Source organism: Carya illinoinensis, chromosome 10, assembly GCF_018687715.1.
Source record: "Carya illinoinensis cultivar Pawnee chromosome 10, C.illinoinensisPawnee_v1, whole genome shotgun sequence".
Lineage (NCBI taxonomy): Eukaryota > Viridiplantae > Streptophyta > Magnoliopsida > Fagales > Juglandaceae > Carya > Carya illinoinensis.
The window spans coordinates 13469810-13484156 of NC_056761.1; the positions used below are offsets into that span (position 1 = coordinate 13469810).

The 14347-nt window shown below is 34.4% G+C and overlaps 2 protein-coding genes across 3 annotated transcripts; one reads left to right on the top strand and one right to left on the bottom strand.

The window, feature by feature from the left end:
• Positions 1–203: 203 nt before the first annotated feature.
• Positions 204–2384, top strand: LOC122279939 (GDSL esterase/lipase At1g29670-like). 2 transcript variants are annotated; one of them, XM_043090850.1, is made up of 5 exons: positions 204–679; positions 1030–1154; positions 1325–1543; positions 1661–1904; positions 1993–2384. In XM_043090850.1, exons 1-5 carry the CDS (start codon positions 442–444, stop codon positions 2208–2210), a joined length of 1044 nt encoding a protein of 347 aa, XP_042946784.1. In that variant the 5' UTR covers positions 204–441; the 3' UTR covers positions 2211–2384. The 2 variants fall into 2 exon arrangements, with proteins under 2 accessions (XP_042946784.1, XP_042946783.1); XM_043090849.1 differs by having other exon boundaries at positions 211–679; positions 1298–1543.
• A 2966-nt stretch (positions 2385–5350) lies between these two features.
• Positions 5351–13973, bottom strand: LOC122278287 (floral homeotic protein AGAMOUS-like). The gene is made up of 9 exons (XM_043088472.1): positions 13812–13973; positions 13249–13494; positions 9381–9462; positions 7162–7223; positions 6975–7074; positions 6775–6816; positions 6126–6167; positions 5849–6024; positions 5351–5583 (listed from the first exon to the last, which is right to left on the bottom strand). The coding sequence occupies exons 2-9, from the start codon at positions 13479–13481 to the stop codon at positions 5580–5582; spliced, it is 741 nt and encodes a 246-aa protein (XP_042944406.1). The 5' UTR covers positions 13482–13494; positions 13812–13973; the 3' UTR covers positions 5351–5579.
• Between the last annotated feature and the right edge of the window lie 374 nt (positions 13974–14347).

A 14347-nucleotide genomic window follows, 5' to 3' on the forward strand; every position in this document is an offset into this window, starting at 1 on the left:
GAGTTAGGCAAGATAAAAAGCAGCAATTCAACCCAACCAGCTACCCTTCATAGCACACTACAAGCCACAACAACCCAACTGGGGCAGACAGCAACAGCAGAAGAAAAACAAGATCTTCCACAACGAGCTCAAGGATTAACACAGCAAGTCTATGATACATCACGGAAAAATTGTAATGAACAAACGTACGTACGGTTTCTTAAGAACATAAATATCGATCTAAACACATCTAATCAATCTCTTCTGCTAAGATTATAATGAAGGAGATGATGAATAAGGAAACATAATGCTAGTTTGGTTGTGTGCTCGTGTCTCTATAAAGTGCTCGTGTTGCCAGCAGCATTTTATCTCACATTGGCTTTCTTTTCTTTTCTTCTACCCACTTCTACACTATTTGTTCTGATCTTATAAGTCGTCGTTTACTTCCAAAGCAGAGAAGAGATGAAAAAAGGGGTGGTCCTGTTTTTTCTTTTAGTCGTCTCCTTCGTTGAACTAATTCAAGTACATGGGGAGCCACAAGTACCTTGCTATTTCATTTTTGGAGACTCGTTGGCGGATGATGGCAATAATAACTTGCTCCCAACACTGGCTAAAGCAAATTACGAGCCATATGGTGTTGACTTTCCTGAAGGACCAACGGGAAGATTCTGCAATGGCAGAACCATCGTTGATATCCTAGGTTTTGTCCCTTTCTCTCTTGCAGTTCTATCATAGTTTTAGTTAATCTTAGATCCGGGGCGTGGCTTCCTTCTTATTTCTTTCTGTTGAATTTACTTCGTTTGTTTGTTTGTACCCAATTCATTTAAAGTTAATTTTGTGGCTCAAAATCTATGATAAATGTACTCCAAGAACTTCTGGGGTAATATTGTAAGGCTGAGGATATAGAGATCGATCAATATTGGTAGTTTATCGATTCCAACATTCTTTCATTCAGGACTACCAGGTATATGTATCTCTTCAAATTCGTTTATGGGTTTATTTATGAATATAACTATTAGGGATGTAACTGTAAATTCAATTCCCTCACAGCTGAAATGATGGGCTTCGACGACTATATTCAACCCTTTGCAACTGCTAATGGCACAGAGATACTCAAAGGTGTGAATTATGCATCCGGCGGGGCAGGAATTCTCAATGAAACTGGGCAGACCGCGGTAGTTACTCTAACTCAATTATTTTTTTGTCTTGCACTGTTATTTCGTTACATTCCGTTCTTTGTATCCCCTCTCTGCCAGTCCTCTACGTTGACTTACAACTATAATGACTCGGACGAATGCGACAAAAATTTCTCAACTAGGGTGCTCGCATCTGCATGGATGAACAGTTGAATAATCACCAAGTTACAGTCTCAAGCATCGTCAGCATGCTAGGAAGCAGTCAGTCAGCAACCGAGTACCTAAACAAGTGTTTCTATTCAGTTGGAATGGGAGATAATGATTACATTAACAACTATTTCCAGCCCGACTATTACACGTCAAGCCTCCTGTATACTCCAGAGCAATTTGCTAAAGTTCTCATTGAAAAATTTTCTCAGCAGATAGAGGTAAGTAGTGCTACTGCAAAATCTTTCTTTCTATCTTAATTTCCTTTTGAATTACTTCCCTTTTTGTGATTATCACTGATCATCCGGTTCTCTCGCTCCCCATTAATTATGTTCTAGACATTGTATAATTATGGAGCGAGGAAGATTGCATTGTTTGGAGTAGGAATGCTAGGCTGCACTCCGAATGCAATTTCTGTATACGGCACAAATGGTTCGAGATGTGTAGAGTTTATGAACTACGAATCCAGCTTCTTCAACGTTGAGCTTAAATCTCTTGTCGATAGTCTGAATACCGAGAAGCCTGATGCAACTTTTATATATGTGGATGCGGTGAAGTTAGGCGAGGACATTATGGCTGCGGGTAGGTTTCCTTGGACTTTCTTGCACGGTCAAAATTGCTTAATTTCTACTCTTAGTAATGGTCTATATGTGATGTTTTTGCATTTCAGCTTTCAATGTTACAACCGTGGGGTGCTGTGAAGTAGAGGAATTAACTGGACTGTGCATTCCTTTCGAAACTCCATGCCAGAATAGGTCGGAATATGCGTTCTGGGACTCTTTCCATCCTAGTGAAGCAGCTAACGTAATATCTGCAATAGGAGCATACAGTGTTATCTTCCCATCTGAGTTTTACACAAGAGATAAAAGTCTTGTGGCTGAGCTTTAATCACGGGTCTTTAACGGCTGTATGATTGATCTAAATCTTTTGTGTAGGTAATTATATTTTATGACCACAACAATATATAGGGCGCTAGAACCAAGGTCGTGTCTGATAATTGAGTCTGTAGCTAGATCAATCTGAGCAGTACTATCTATGGAAATAAATAATTCATTTACTTGAGATTGTTGTGATTACTTTGGTTCTGCCAATCCTACTTTTTCGAATTGCTGCACATTGTTTTACTTTTAGATATGAACTCATGTAAATTGAACATCAACTGCTTTCTACTTTCTTTTCACCAACCATAAAGTTTTGGCACATGTTCGGAGTGCTTATTATCCAATGAGATATTGTGGCCTCATTGCACATGTTAGCCCAAAGTTGGTCGGATCTTCTTCATATCTAGGTATTAAGAAAGACTGCATAATGTCTACCATCATGATCATGATGTACATACAGAGTACTCACCGACAAATCCTCCCTCGAGATTTTGTAAAGAAAAATTCGATTTGTGTGACATATTTATATAAAAAAGTTATATAAAAGAGTTGTGTGACAATCATTACTCGTTTTCTATATATAAATATATATATGCACGCACTAAAGAGGATTAATACATAGTAGGCTTAGCAGCAGAGCAGGACTATCACCAAGCATTGCCAATTAGATGAGATTTGGATAGTGAGTTGAGATGAAAATTAAAAGTTGAATAAAATATTATTTTTTAAGATTATTATTATTTTAGAATTTAAAAAAGTTAAATTTTTTATTATATTTTTGTGAAAATTTGATAAAAATGTAATAATTGGATCAGATGAGTTGAGATCAACCTTAAATCTAAACGAGACCTTGGATAGCATATAACAAACAAAGTAGACCGACAACAACAACCAAAGTGTAATTTATATTTTAAACTCTTTTAAACTATTTTTATTTTATTTTATATACACGTGGCATGCGTCCATTAATTAATATAATTGATGAAAATCTTAGAAAAGGTGCTTATTAAAAATATATATATTCATCATCTATTTTCTCATCATTCTACTATCATATTATGATCTGATATTAGATGATATGTTCACAATCTTCAATTATCTAATACTACATCATAAAATAAGAGAATAATAAAAAAATAAATGATGAGTGCATTACTCAACTTTCCATGTGGGGTTTGAAACGGAGGTCCTTGAATTCCAAATGAAAGGAGGAATTATAAAATTAAGATTAAGGGGCGTTAGAATCTAGGAGAGTTGAGAATTCCTAGCTGTGATTATGTGAATTCCGCCATCAACTGCATTCGGATCAGCCCATCATTCTCTCAGGCCCAGTTTGGAATATATAATTAGTTCTGGGCCTCAAAATGGTCTACATCGTTGTTAGTCCAACCCACTGGTCCATTGCTAAACCACTCAAATGGAAGGCAATGAACTGAGTCTATCTTATATGGATACTTTTAAATCGGAGAATAGAAAGAAATAATAATAATCATATAACGAAAATATAATGCTTTATAATAAAATTATCTTATAATATAGGAATGATATACCTATAGTTTAAGAGTCATACACCATCCATCGATGGTGTAGCATGAGAGATGTCACCGATCGATAAAGCTAAATGATCTTTTATTTCATCATTGTTTTTTATACTGATCTTAAATAGTTTTTTTAAAAAAAAAATTTACAACATTATTAAAAAATATTTTCTTTATCATTAAGTTATAAAAAAAATGGAATCGGTGACCATCCTCGGGACATAATTTCATCGATGGCTTTAGTATTATTGATCGTTTAATCCCAACTCCTTTTACGACTCTATTTTAAATTGAGTAGAATTATATAAAATTTGAAATTCAAATAATAGATCATCAAATATAAATTGACAATAACATTGATGGGTTATAAAACAGTTATATGAGTTCATTATTTTTGTGAAAGAAAACTCGAGATCAATGATGAAATCCCAGAAAAGAACCACAAAAAGGGTTAGAATCATGAAGCTGGCCGTGTAATATAGCTTCTCTCGATGTATGGAAATTAGAACAAGGAAGGTTACCCTAATTGTCACAAAAAATACACCAAATTCTTCTGTGTAGGAATAAGATTATAAAAGGATCACCCATATCGATCCCTCATGCTCTACGTTAAAAAACCAGACCAATTTTGTCATGCTAAGGTACATTATATAGACACTCTCAAGCTAACGAAAATATATCACATGGTAGGGATGACAATCTATCGATGAGCTAGCCATCAATAATGATCATATCGACCTTAGTATTCACACACCTAACACAAATTCCTCAATTTACACCTTCTCGATTGAGTCGTGCTACAAGTATGGACCCGGACACAGATCAACAATTTCGCTGAATCACAGGACAGCATACATACCGTCATTCTATGAAATTGGTTTGTTAACTACCGATCGATGCACCTATGCATTTTTGTTCTCAATTATCAAACCACAAATTTCTATTCCCCACTAACTACTTATTTGATTTTAGCCTTTCTATATCTTACTCCTAACTTTATAATAGAAATGATCCCAGGACATCTCAACTGTCATTGTACATTCTTACCCTTGATAAGGTGATCAGATTTTATCCAAATATATTATATATTATAGATTGACTAACAATCAACTTTGCATAAATACCACTAAAACTGCGGGAGCATCTAATAGTTTTGAAAACCCACCTTCCATATTGGAAAGACAAACACATTAAAAAAAAATTAGCTTCTCTTGGTGGGAGAAGCATTTTCCATATATATACATACACATATATATATATATCCTATCTGTGATCTCTGTGAATGTTTCTATAGCGAATGCAAACTACAAGTAGGGTGAAGTGTTTGATGAAATACGACTGGTAGATTTGGTAAAAGTAATGCCGGTAAGGTGTTTGGTAGAATGTGACATTTCGGTTAGAAAATGATAAAAAGACATCACTTTTTACCACATTTTACATGAAATGTTTTAAGCTGAGGGTTATTTTTATAAACTACCTGATAAAAGTAATACCATTTTACCAAGAGATTATATTCTTAAGACAAAACCAAACTAGCGATAAAAAAGTATGTTGTTGGTACTTACGTACGTCATAGCTAGAGTAGTTAATCTTGGTGAATGCATAAACATTGAGAAAAGATATGATATCCATCTCTAATAGCAAATACAGGAGCATTATGACTGTCTACAATGCCACTACTTTGCCACATGGCAACCTCGATCAGTTTGGTGCCTGACAACATATATATCGATGCATAGGTTTGATTTGGTGTCACATGATTCAGTACATATTTGATACACTTCCATGGAAAATAAAAGCAGCAGCTAGCAGTTCTTACCAGTCTCTCAAGCATATGATTAACTGCATAGAAATAGTAAGAAAATATGTGTTAGATTTCAGATGCTTAATTTGTGAAAAAGTACTATATATATATATGGGCCAAATATAAAGTACCCTTTTTGTAAGTAATTAAATCTCTGTATTTCAACTATGTAAATGGGCAAATAGTTTGAGCAGAATGAAACATGATGCATACATCTCGAACACATGCATGCAAAACGATATATATAAATGGTTATTGATAAAGATGAAGAAGAAAATGTTAGCTAGTGAATAAGATTCTTACACCAATTGAAGCGCCATATGGTCTTGGCCGCGTGGGTACTGTACTTGATTGGGTTGCAATGCGTCTACTTGAAAATAGTCGCGAGAATCAAATGGCTGAGGGTGCAAGAGCTCGTAGTTTCCCACTCCTGCTGGCATCCCATTCAAGTTTTGCTGGCTTCTCTCATTCTCGGCTATCTACAGTTCCATCCACACAAAATCCCGTCGATACACACCACCGATAGTATTACATTAATTGTGCTCTGTGTGTGTATGTGTGTAGAGAGAGAGAGAGAGACCTTGGCACGGAGAAGCTGGTTATTATTATGCAAGTCAACTTCCTGCAAATTAAATATAGGCAATTTAGGAATAAAGTTTGCGTACATATATATGTATGACAACATTCAACAGCTAAGAAAAGTTTTACTAGCTTTTCGGTATATATGACCAAAGTGAATAACTTCTTTGAAAAATTATATCATTTATTGAAAAATCAAAATAGATAATATGTCCCCAAAAATACACTTAGCAACAATAAAACGATGATTCTAAAAGGACATTAATTAGGGCACAAACGGTCGAATTAGCAAGGGCACCTTTCGTTGTCAGATTGACACTTGCAAATGTGTGGTACTCTATGAAGTTTGAGAAATATGTATGAATAGTCCCAGCAGGAAAAAGATTATAAGTTGATCATATATAATTTTGGCTTCAAGATAACGATGTTGTTCATACTGCTCAAAAACTGTTCGATCACCCTAATCACAAGGTTTTTTAATTTTTTTTAGGGCTAAGTACGTAAGCTAGAGTGGCCCTAATTACGGAAATATGGTACTTGAGATACCTAGCTATAAAGTGGACAAGTACTTCATGCGCGCAATGGCAAGTTTTGGGAAAGGGACGCAAGACTTCAGAGAATAAGACTTTAAAAGAAGGATAGATTATTACCCTTTTTTGCATATACTCGATTTCTGCGAACAAGAGCTCATTCTGCTTGATTTTATTAGGGAAAGAAAAGAAGATCATAAAAAAGAGGTTGTTAGTGGCAATTCAGGATATAACAACAAAAACCAAGTGGCAGCTTATTGCCAAGGAAAAGAACGTATCATAGCTAGGTTTCTAAGAGAAAAGATGGAAGAGAAACTGGCCTTTTTGGACCGAATTCTGCTAATTGCCTTCTCTAATTTGGTCTCCAAGCTCTTGAGATCTTTGACATTCATTCTGCTCAAAGACTCACCCAATATTTTCCTGGAAAACCATTTTCAAAGGAAAGATTAATTGCAATGATAAAATCCCAAAGAACGCGAATTATTATAGAGAGTTTTCTTTTATTACCTGTTTGAATCCTGCACACTATTAATTTGCTGTCGCAGGGTAGCAGCCTCTCGCTGGTAGAACTAAGATATATATATATATATACACAATATGTAAACTAAGCATTAGTTCTAGCTAGCATAAATTATGAAATACTTGCGGACAAAGAATGAAAAGTTTCTATCAAATGATCAGGCAAGTGTTTATATATATATATATATATATACTGAAAACAACAAATATGTATACAAAAGAGATATCTAGACAAACTTTATGGACCAAAGTTCAGCTCACTCCTGTGTTGGTTGAAGAATTGGAGTGATTATCAAGATAAAGGCCATACGGGCTGATTGTGGTTAAAAATTTCTGAAGTCAATACCTGGGGTTGTTTGGATTTAATTAAATATATACTTTTCTATAGACCTGTGAAATCCTTGTAGACAAACTAAAAAATATATAGTGGTCCAGTAATGCATTAATCCTCTTGGAAATCCTTTGAAACTCAATATTGATGGAATTAATTCCTTAGGTAACCAGGGCACTGGTGGATATAGGGCGGGAATGATGAAAGACTGGACTCAGAAATTTGTAGTAGTACTTGCTGGCTTCTCAACGTGCGTTGAGAATCAGTTATGAATCATGAGCACCTTAACGTTGGTACGTATATATGCATGGTAAGCATGGTACTCGATGCTAAAGATATCACACAACGAGAAATGATATTTGCAGTCGTGATTGTGTAAGCGGCGTGCAGTCGCTTTGAAAAAAATAAATTAATATGGGACCCACATAAAAAAAAAAAAACTAACTTTTTAATCGTGGATCCCACTTTTTTTAAAACAATTATGCGGCGTTTGCAATTCTGCGACTGTATGTAATATTGCCGATCACACAACACAGGCATGCATATATCATGAAAGATATATGACGTACATCTCAGGCTCAGCTGCATGCATGATATCTTTCTCTATGGGCCGGGGATCATGTGCATGCATGGTTCTACATTGTATGTTTATATATATATATAGATCATATGGTTCCTCCCGAAAGTACAAAGTGTGCGCTCATCATTTATGAAGTTGCATCACAAGGAAATAGAAGTCTATAAAAGGAAAAAGCTAATAGAACTTTAGACCTGCATGCACGTCTGATTCAAGAAGTATTAATTATATATATGGTTTAAAAGCAGCAATCGTAGGCCTTTTTTCTCGTACAAAAGTACTCATAGGCCTGGTTGAAAGGATATCTATGAGATATATAAATATATATATATATATATTTATAGTAATCACAATAAATTGAACTATTGAAGAAATTAAATTCGAAAATGGTAATTTGGCCAGGTAATTGGTGGCATGTTATGTTCCTAAGATCAGTTAAGTTTTTAACCAAATCATTATTTAAGTTACATTTCGGAAAATATTTCCAAGAATGGTGAGTCCCATAATTGTTAGTACTAGAGCAGACCTCAAGACATACAAGCCATAGAATGGGTATAAAATATATATACTAACTTATAAGCTCGATTAAAATTCCATATATAGTATTGTTTTATATCGGCTTAATTTAAGTTATTGAATACTAATAGATAAATGGATTTGCCAAAAGAGAAAAGACTACCCTTGTGTCATTGTAGACAGATCGAGTAGTCCACTAACTTGGCGATCTAAAGCCTAGGTTAAAATCTCTAGTAATATCTATGGACATACACTTAAGACATTGAATGTTGCAAAGAGAAATGGCTAACATTGGTTAAGAGTGAGCTACCAATATGGACATTAGATTTGGAAGCTAATGCTACGGAGTGTTACGATTTAAAGGATTAACGGTAATTTGATCAAACCAATATCCGATATTGATTTAGAGTTGATCTCAACTCATCTTATATAATCATTAAAACTTTCCCAAACTTCTACAAAAAATAAAATAAAAAATTCAACTTTTTCAAATTTCAAAACAATAATTTTATTCTAACAATATTTTATTCAACTTTCATCTCAAGTTCTCAACTAACTATCTAAAGCTCATAGTACTTTTGAAGCATGCATGATGGTCGTGTGTATCAGGCATAGAGTTTTTGATATCCTCATTATCAGTAGTCTAAGGCTTAAGCTAATTCCAAATGCACATTGATGCAATCATAGGAGTTCATTTTCTTTTGTTTATCAAAATTAGAAGCGATGACAGAAATATTATTTTATGTTTTCATGAAGAATTAGATAAAAGAGTGTGAAGTCTACCTGAGCATTAGCTTCAGAAACAGACCCAGTATTGGAAGAATCTGTGCATGCTTTCTTGTACTTCTCAATTGTTGATTTGACACTGAAATCATGTGAATATATCCCAAGTTAGGAAACATCTCTCCGGCAAGTTGAAACAATAAATAGCAAACGTCCCTAATAAGAATAGCAAGAGATCGAGATAAAGGTCTGCAAAATGTTATACTAAAAGTTTATTTTCAACAGGAAAAACAATATAAAAAGAAAAGAAAAACAAGTCCATCCTGCTGGAGAGAAATTTTGAAAACATGTTTACCTGTATTGCAAATGCTGATAAAACACCCGCCAAAAACATGTTTACATATGTAGTGTCAATAACATATATAGATCAAATACAATTAGTACTTAAAAAAGAAAAAAAATGAATGTCTTTAAAATATGTCTTTAAAGTATAGAAACTAATGCAGTGTCAGATGGTTTAGAGCGAAGATGTGCAAATGGTTCAAATGACCTATGGTACTCGGTTTCGGATCTTCCTCCTCTCATTAGAGGTCTTATTAGATTGGATATAGTGGTTTCCTTATATTCGAAAAAATTGTAAATGATTTTGTTTATGGAGACTAAGTTTCTTTATTTTTTTTTAAAAAGATAAAAAGTACAGGTACTGTTTTATTTTGTTGGTGTTGATGCTTGGGATGGTTTTATTGTCTATTTGTAAACCCCTTGTGTTTTGGTTATTACCATGGTTTTACTCCGCCATAAATGTGATTTTTTAATAAAATTAAAAGGAGATCACCTGTGAACATGTGACCTCTCCTGTTAATTAAAAGATAAAAAAAATCATCACGCGGTTATGTTTCAAGTAGCTATAATATTATTGTAATTGCTAAAACAAAATCAGCGATTTGCATACACGTGAATGTGAACAGGAAAATGCACACCTTTTTTTTTTTTTTTTCATAATTGTTTATAGCCTTGAAAAACTGTACTCTGACGGTGCATATAAAAAAGAGATCTACAAGTAATAATAATCAGCACTATTAGTACGTAGTAACTATTAGTAGTAAAAAGAGATCTGCAGATCTTTCTGATTTATTCTTGATAAATAAATTATACACAGAACACAACCCAAAATAACATCATAAAAATAGTTAACAAAAATCCAAATAAAATAGTTACTTTTGAATGGGAAGAATGAAGTTAGACCGTCTTTAGGCAGTGAAACTTATGATTCACAGTTTTTTAATTTTAAAACAAGATGATAAGATCAGCTTCTAATTTTGATAATCTTATCAAATTAGTGTTAAAATAGTTGCTTTTTTAGATTAAAAATAAGTACGTGTTTCAAGGTAGGTTTGGGGAGTCAGATGAGATGACAATTTTATGAATAATAATAAAATAGTTTGTGAATAGTAGTATTGAAATAGTTTAAGTTGAGTATATTTTGGGTTTTAATAAAGGAGAGATAAAAAGTTAAATAAAAAATATTACAAAATTAAAATATTTTAAGAATATAGTTTTATAATATTATTTTTATTTGGAGATTTGAAAAAATTTGAATTATTTTTTATTTGAGAGTTTAAAAAAATTATAATGATTAATTTGAAAAAATTGTAATAATTGATTTAAAAATTTTGTATTTAAATTATGTTTGGGAATAAGATATGATGAGATGAAATGAAGATTTGATATCTTATCAACTTAATATTAATTTCATTGATAATGTGACACCAATCTAACCAAATTTGTAAGATTTTTATAATAAAATTTGTATTCATTTTACATCTTAATTCCATACCAATGTGTTGTTTAATGCGAAAATCATGCAAGAACACTTACGTAGTCTCTCAGTTAACTGATTCAAATACGAAACCCCATATCTCAGGCATAGGGTCATAGTTGTACAGTAGATTGTGACAGCTGAAAAGATGTATTGGCACAACGTATGACTATATGTAGATAGGGAAAAACGAGAAAGTAAACTGTATTAAGAAAATAAACTATAAATAATATCACCGTGAGACTTGACTCAAAATTATCGAGGTTCTGTTACCTTAATTTCGTCGACACACTGATTGGCTGTCTCTGCCATGCTGGCAGTATCTCCTACAATATGATTGGCTATACTAAATCCACGGTCATATCCTTGCCACGTTTCTAGTACCCATTACGGATGGAGTTCACCCTTCAAACCACAGTGTATTATCCACCTCGATAGTTCGCGAAAACTCTTAAAAAAATGGATTTAATATTATTCTACGAAACTTGAAAATCTAAAGCTCGTAATGTAATAATAAATCAGTCACTTCTGACTAAAGGTCTGAGCAGATCAGAGGCAGCCGTCAGTTTTCACAGCAGGCGTTTCTCGTCGCATGAAAGGAGCCAAAAGCTCAGAACTCTCCCATTGGCTCGCAGTTGTCGTACGTTGTCTATAGCCACGGTCTCTCTCTCTCTCTCTCTCTCTCTCTCTCTCTCTCTCTCTCTCTCTCTCTCTCTCTCTCTCTCTCTCTCTAACATTGTCTTTCAGAAGCTTACTAGCCATATCTATGAAAGATCTTTAAGCAAATGGAAAGCCCGGTCTACATTGCCAACATTGAAATTATGATGACCCAAGATGAGCCATTCTCATTGGCTCATCCCCCTTTCACTCTGTCTGAGTCTTCTTTTCTATTTCAGTTTTGGTCTACAAGCGAGGGTGAGAGAGAGAGATCCCAGAAGAAAATTAGAAAATCTCTGGTGGGGAAATTAATTTCACCTTTGAAGAAAAAAAAAAGGGTTTGAATTGATGAAACGAAGAGAGACCAGTGCTCCATGACCTGACCAAAGATTCTTTTAACCGAGACAAAGCTCATCCACATACCCCAGCATAACCTGCCCATTTCCTAGATAATATTAGAAGGGTTCAGAAACGCTATCACATTCTTTCTCTTGATTGGCTGTGGTGAGTTTTTTTATCAGTCAGGCTTACCCATTAGAGCCTTTGGACAAGTTGATTACACCTGTCGTTGCTAATGAACCCTAATTAGTCCGGTATGTTTGACTGTGAGAAAATCTACCACAAGGTGCAACTGAGATTCGGGATTCTTAGGGAAAAGCCCTAACTTGGGTTGGTGTAACTGTGATCCGATTTGGCTGTGATTGATTGGAAACAAGAGTTTAAACAAGTTGCAAGAGAACCCCTTTCAGTTTGAAACCCTAAGTTGCTCTTAAACCATAAAAACAAAGAACTTGATGATTTTTTGGAATTTTACCTCGATTTCTTGTTGTCAACTGACATGCCATTGAGGAAGTGTCAAGGAGATGGAGGGGACTGAGCTAATGAGAACGTGACAGCTTTTCTTGTTGCTATTCTTGGACTCATAGAAGACGCGAGAGAGAGTAATAGGAAGGAAAAGAGGAGGAAACAAAAGTTAAACGACAATGGAGGACGTACTGAGCTGATTTCACATACCTGCAAACATTCCCAAATTTGACTTGGTTCTACTTACAATCGTAATGCTTCTTGCTTCTATGTCTATCTATTACACCAGATCTACGTATCTAGCTACCTAGCTAATCAAGATCTAAAACACGATCATAAAAAGAAAAAATAATTAAATAAATAAGGAAGAAAACCCATAAAGCTCAAAGATGGAAAGCATCAAAACAGAAGAATGAAAGAAAACTTTATCTTAACTGAACCATTTGAATGATTGCGTTCTGAGAGCTTAAATTCACCCAAAGATCAATTGCAGAATGAATATTTTCAACCAGAAAGCAGTAATAGTTTAAAATACTATAAGAATGACCATTAAAAAGATGGCCTAAAAAGGTAAAGAAGTTGATCCGTTGGTTAAGATGAACATGAACAAAGAAATAAAGCTAAAAATCTTGAAAAAGCAAGCAATACCTGTTGTTAGCATACTCGTAAAGGCGGCCGCGGCTAGAGAAGACTATGAGGGCAACTTCGGCATCGCAGAGAACAGACAATTCATAGGCCTTTTTGAGCAAGCCGTTGCGCCTCTTGCAGAAGGTAACTTGACGATTAGTCGTGTTTTCGATCCGCTTGATTTCTATCTTTCCCCTTCCCATTTTTCTCTGGGGAGAGTCGACTGACATCAATTGATCATTTGGGTACGCCATGTTATATATCTAGCTGAATCGAGAAGAAACAAATCAACATCAGATCGTCTTGAAGAAATTTAACTATCATTCGGGAACGATTTCTTTCTGTTGTACTGACTACAATGATCGAAGGAAAAGAAGTGGAAAGAAAAAAAAACTTGGAATCTCAGAAATATAGCTTCCCCAACTTCAACATCTTGTGTGCTTCAAATTTACATTTCTTTTCTATTTGGGTCTTTCCATCAAATAAATGTATTTTATAAGCTTCTCTAACTGGGTTTGAAGAGGACTAAAGGCTCATATTTAACCCAAAAGAGGTGAACATGTTACAGTATTTTGCTGACTAACCTGGTGAGGAAACAAAGGAGGCGGCGAGGATGGAAATTAAGGACAGAAGAAGTGGTTTCTGAATTTGTTTTTCTCTCTTCTTTTACCTCAAATCCAGACAGGAAGAAATGCAGAAAATTGAAGCAAGGTGGTCTCAAAGATGGGTACGTATTTATAAAGTAAAAAGACTTATAATCTATTATAACTAGAGAAATGATATTTGCAGTCGTGGTTGTGCAAGTGACGTGCAGTCGCTTTGAAAAAAATAAATTAATATGGTATTCACATAAAAAAAATTAACTTTTTAATCGTGGACCCTACTCTTTTTCAAAGCGATTGCGCGACGTTTGTAATTCGATCCACACAGCTGTATGTAATATTACTCTTATAACTATATTACAAAACCTCCAATTTATTCTATTATTTTATTCCTTTCCATTTTCGCAAAAATACTATTTTCTGTAATTTTATGTCTCTCTCTCCCGTCTAATATCACCCATCATTGACATGAAAACACGCAACCAAAACAAAGGGGTGAGGGAGAAAGACAGAGTGGA

Bases quoted from the DNA above. Each gene is read 5' to 3' on its own strand.
- LOC122279939 (XM_043090849.1), top strand. From the start codon at position 442: ATGAAAAAAGGGGTGGTCCTGTTTTTTCTTTTAGTCGTCTCCTTCGTT. The intron at 1,155-1,297 runs GTAGTTACTCTA...TTTCTCAACTAG, and splicing joins ATGAAACTGGGCAGACCGCG to GGTGCTCGCATCTGCATGGA. The intron at 1,905-1,992 runs GTAGGTTTCCTT...TTTGCATTTCAG, and splicing joins CGAGGACATTATGGCTGCGG to CTTTCAATGTTACAACCGTG.
- LOC122278287 (XM_043088472.1), bottom strand. From the start codon at position 13,481: ATGGCGTACCCAAATGATCAATTGATGTCAGTCGACTCTCCCCAGAGA. The intron at 9,463-13,248 runs GTATTGCTTGCT...ACATGATTTCAG, and splicing joins TACGAGTATGCTAACAACAG to TGTCAAATCAACAATTGAGA. The intron at 6,025-6,125 runs GTCTCTCTCTCT...ATGGAACTGTAG, and splicing joins ACCAGCTTCTCCGTGCCAAG to ATAGCCGAGAATGAGAGAAG.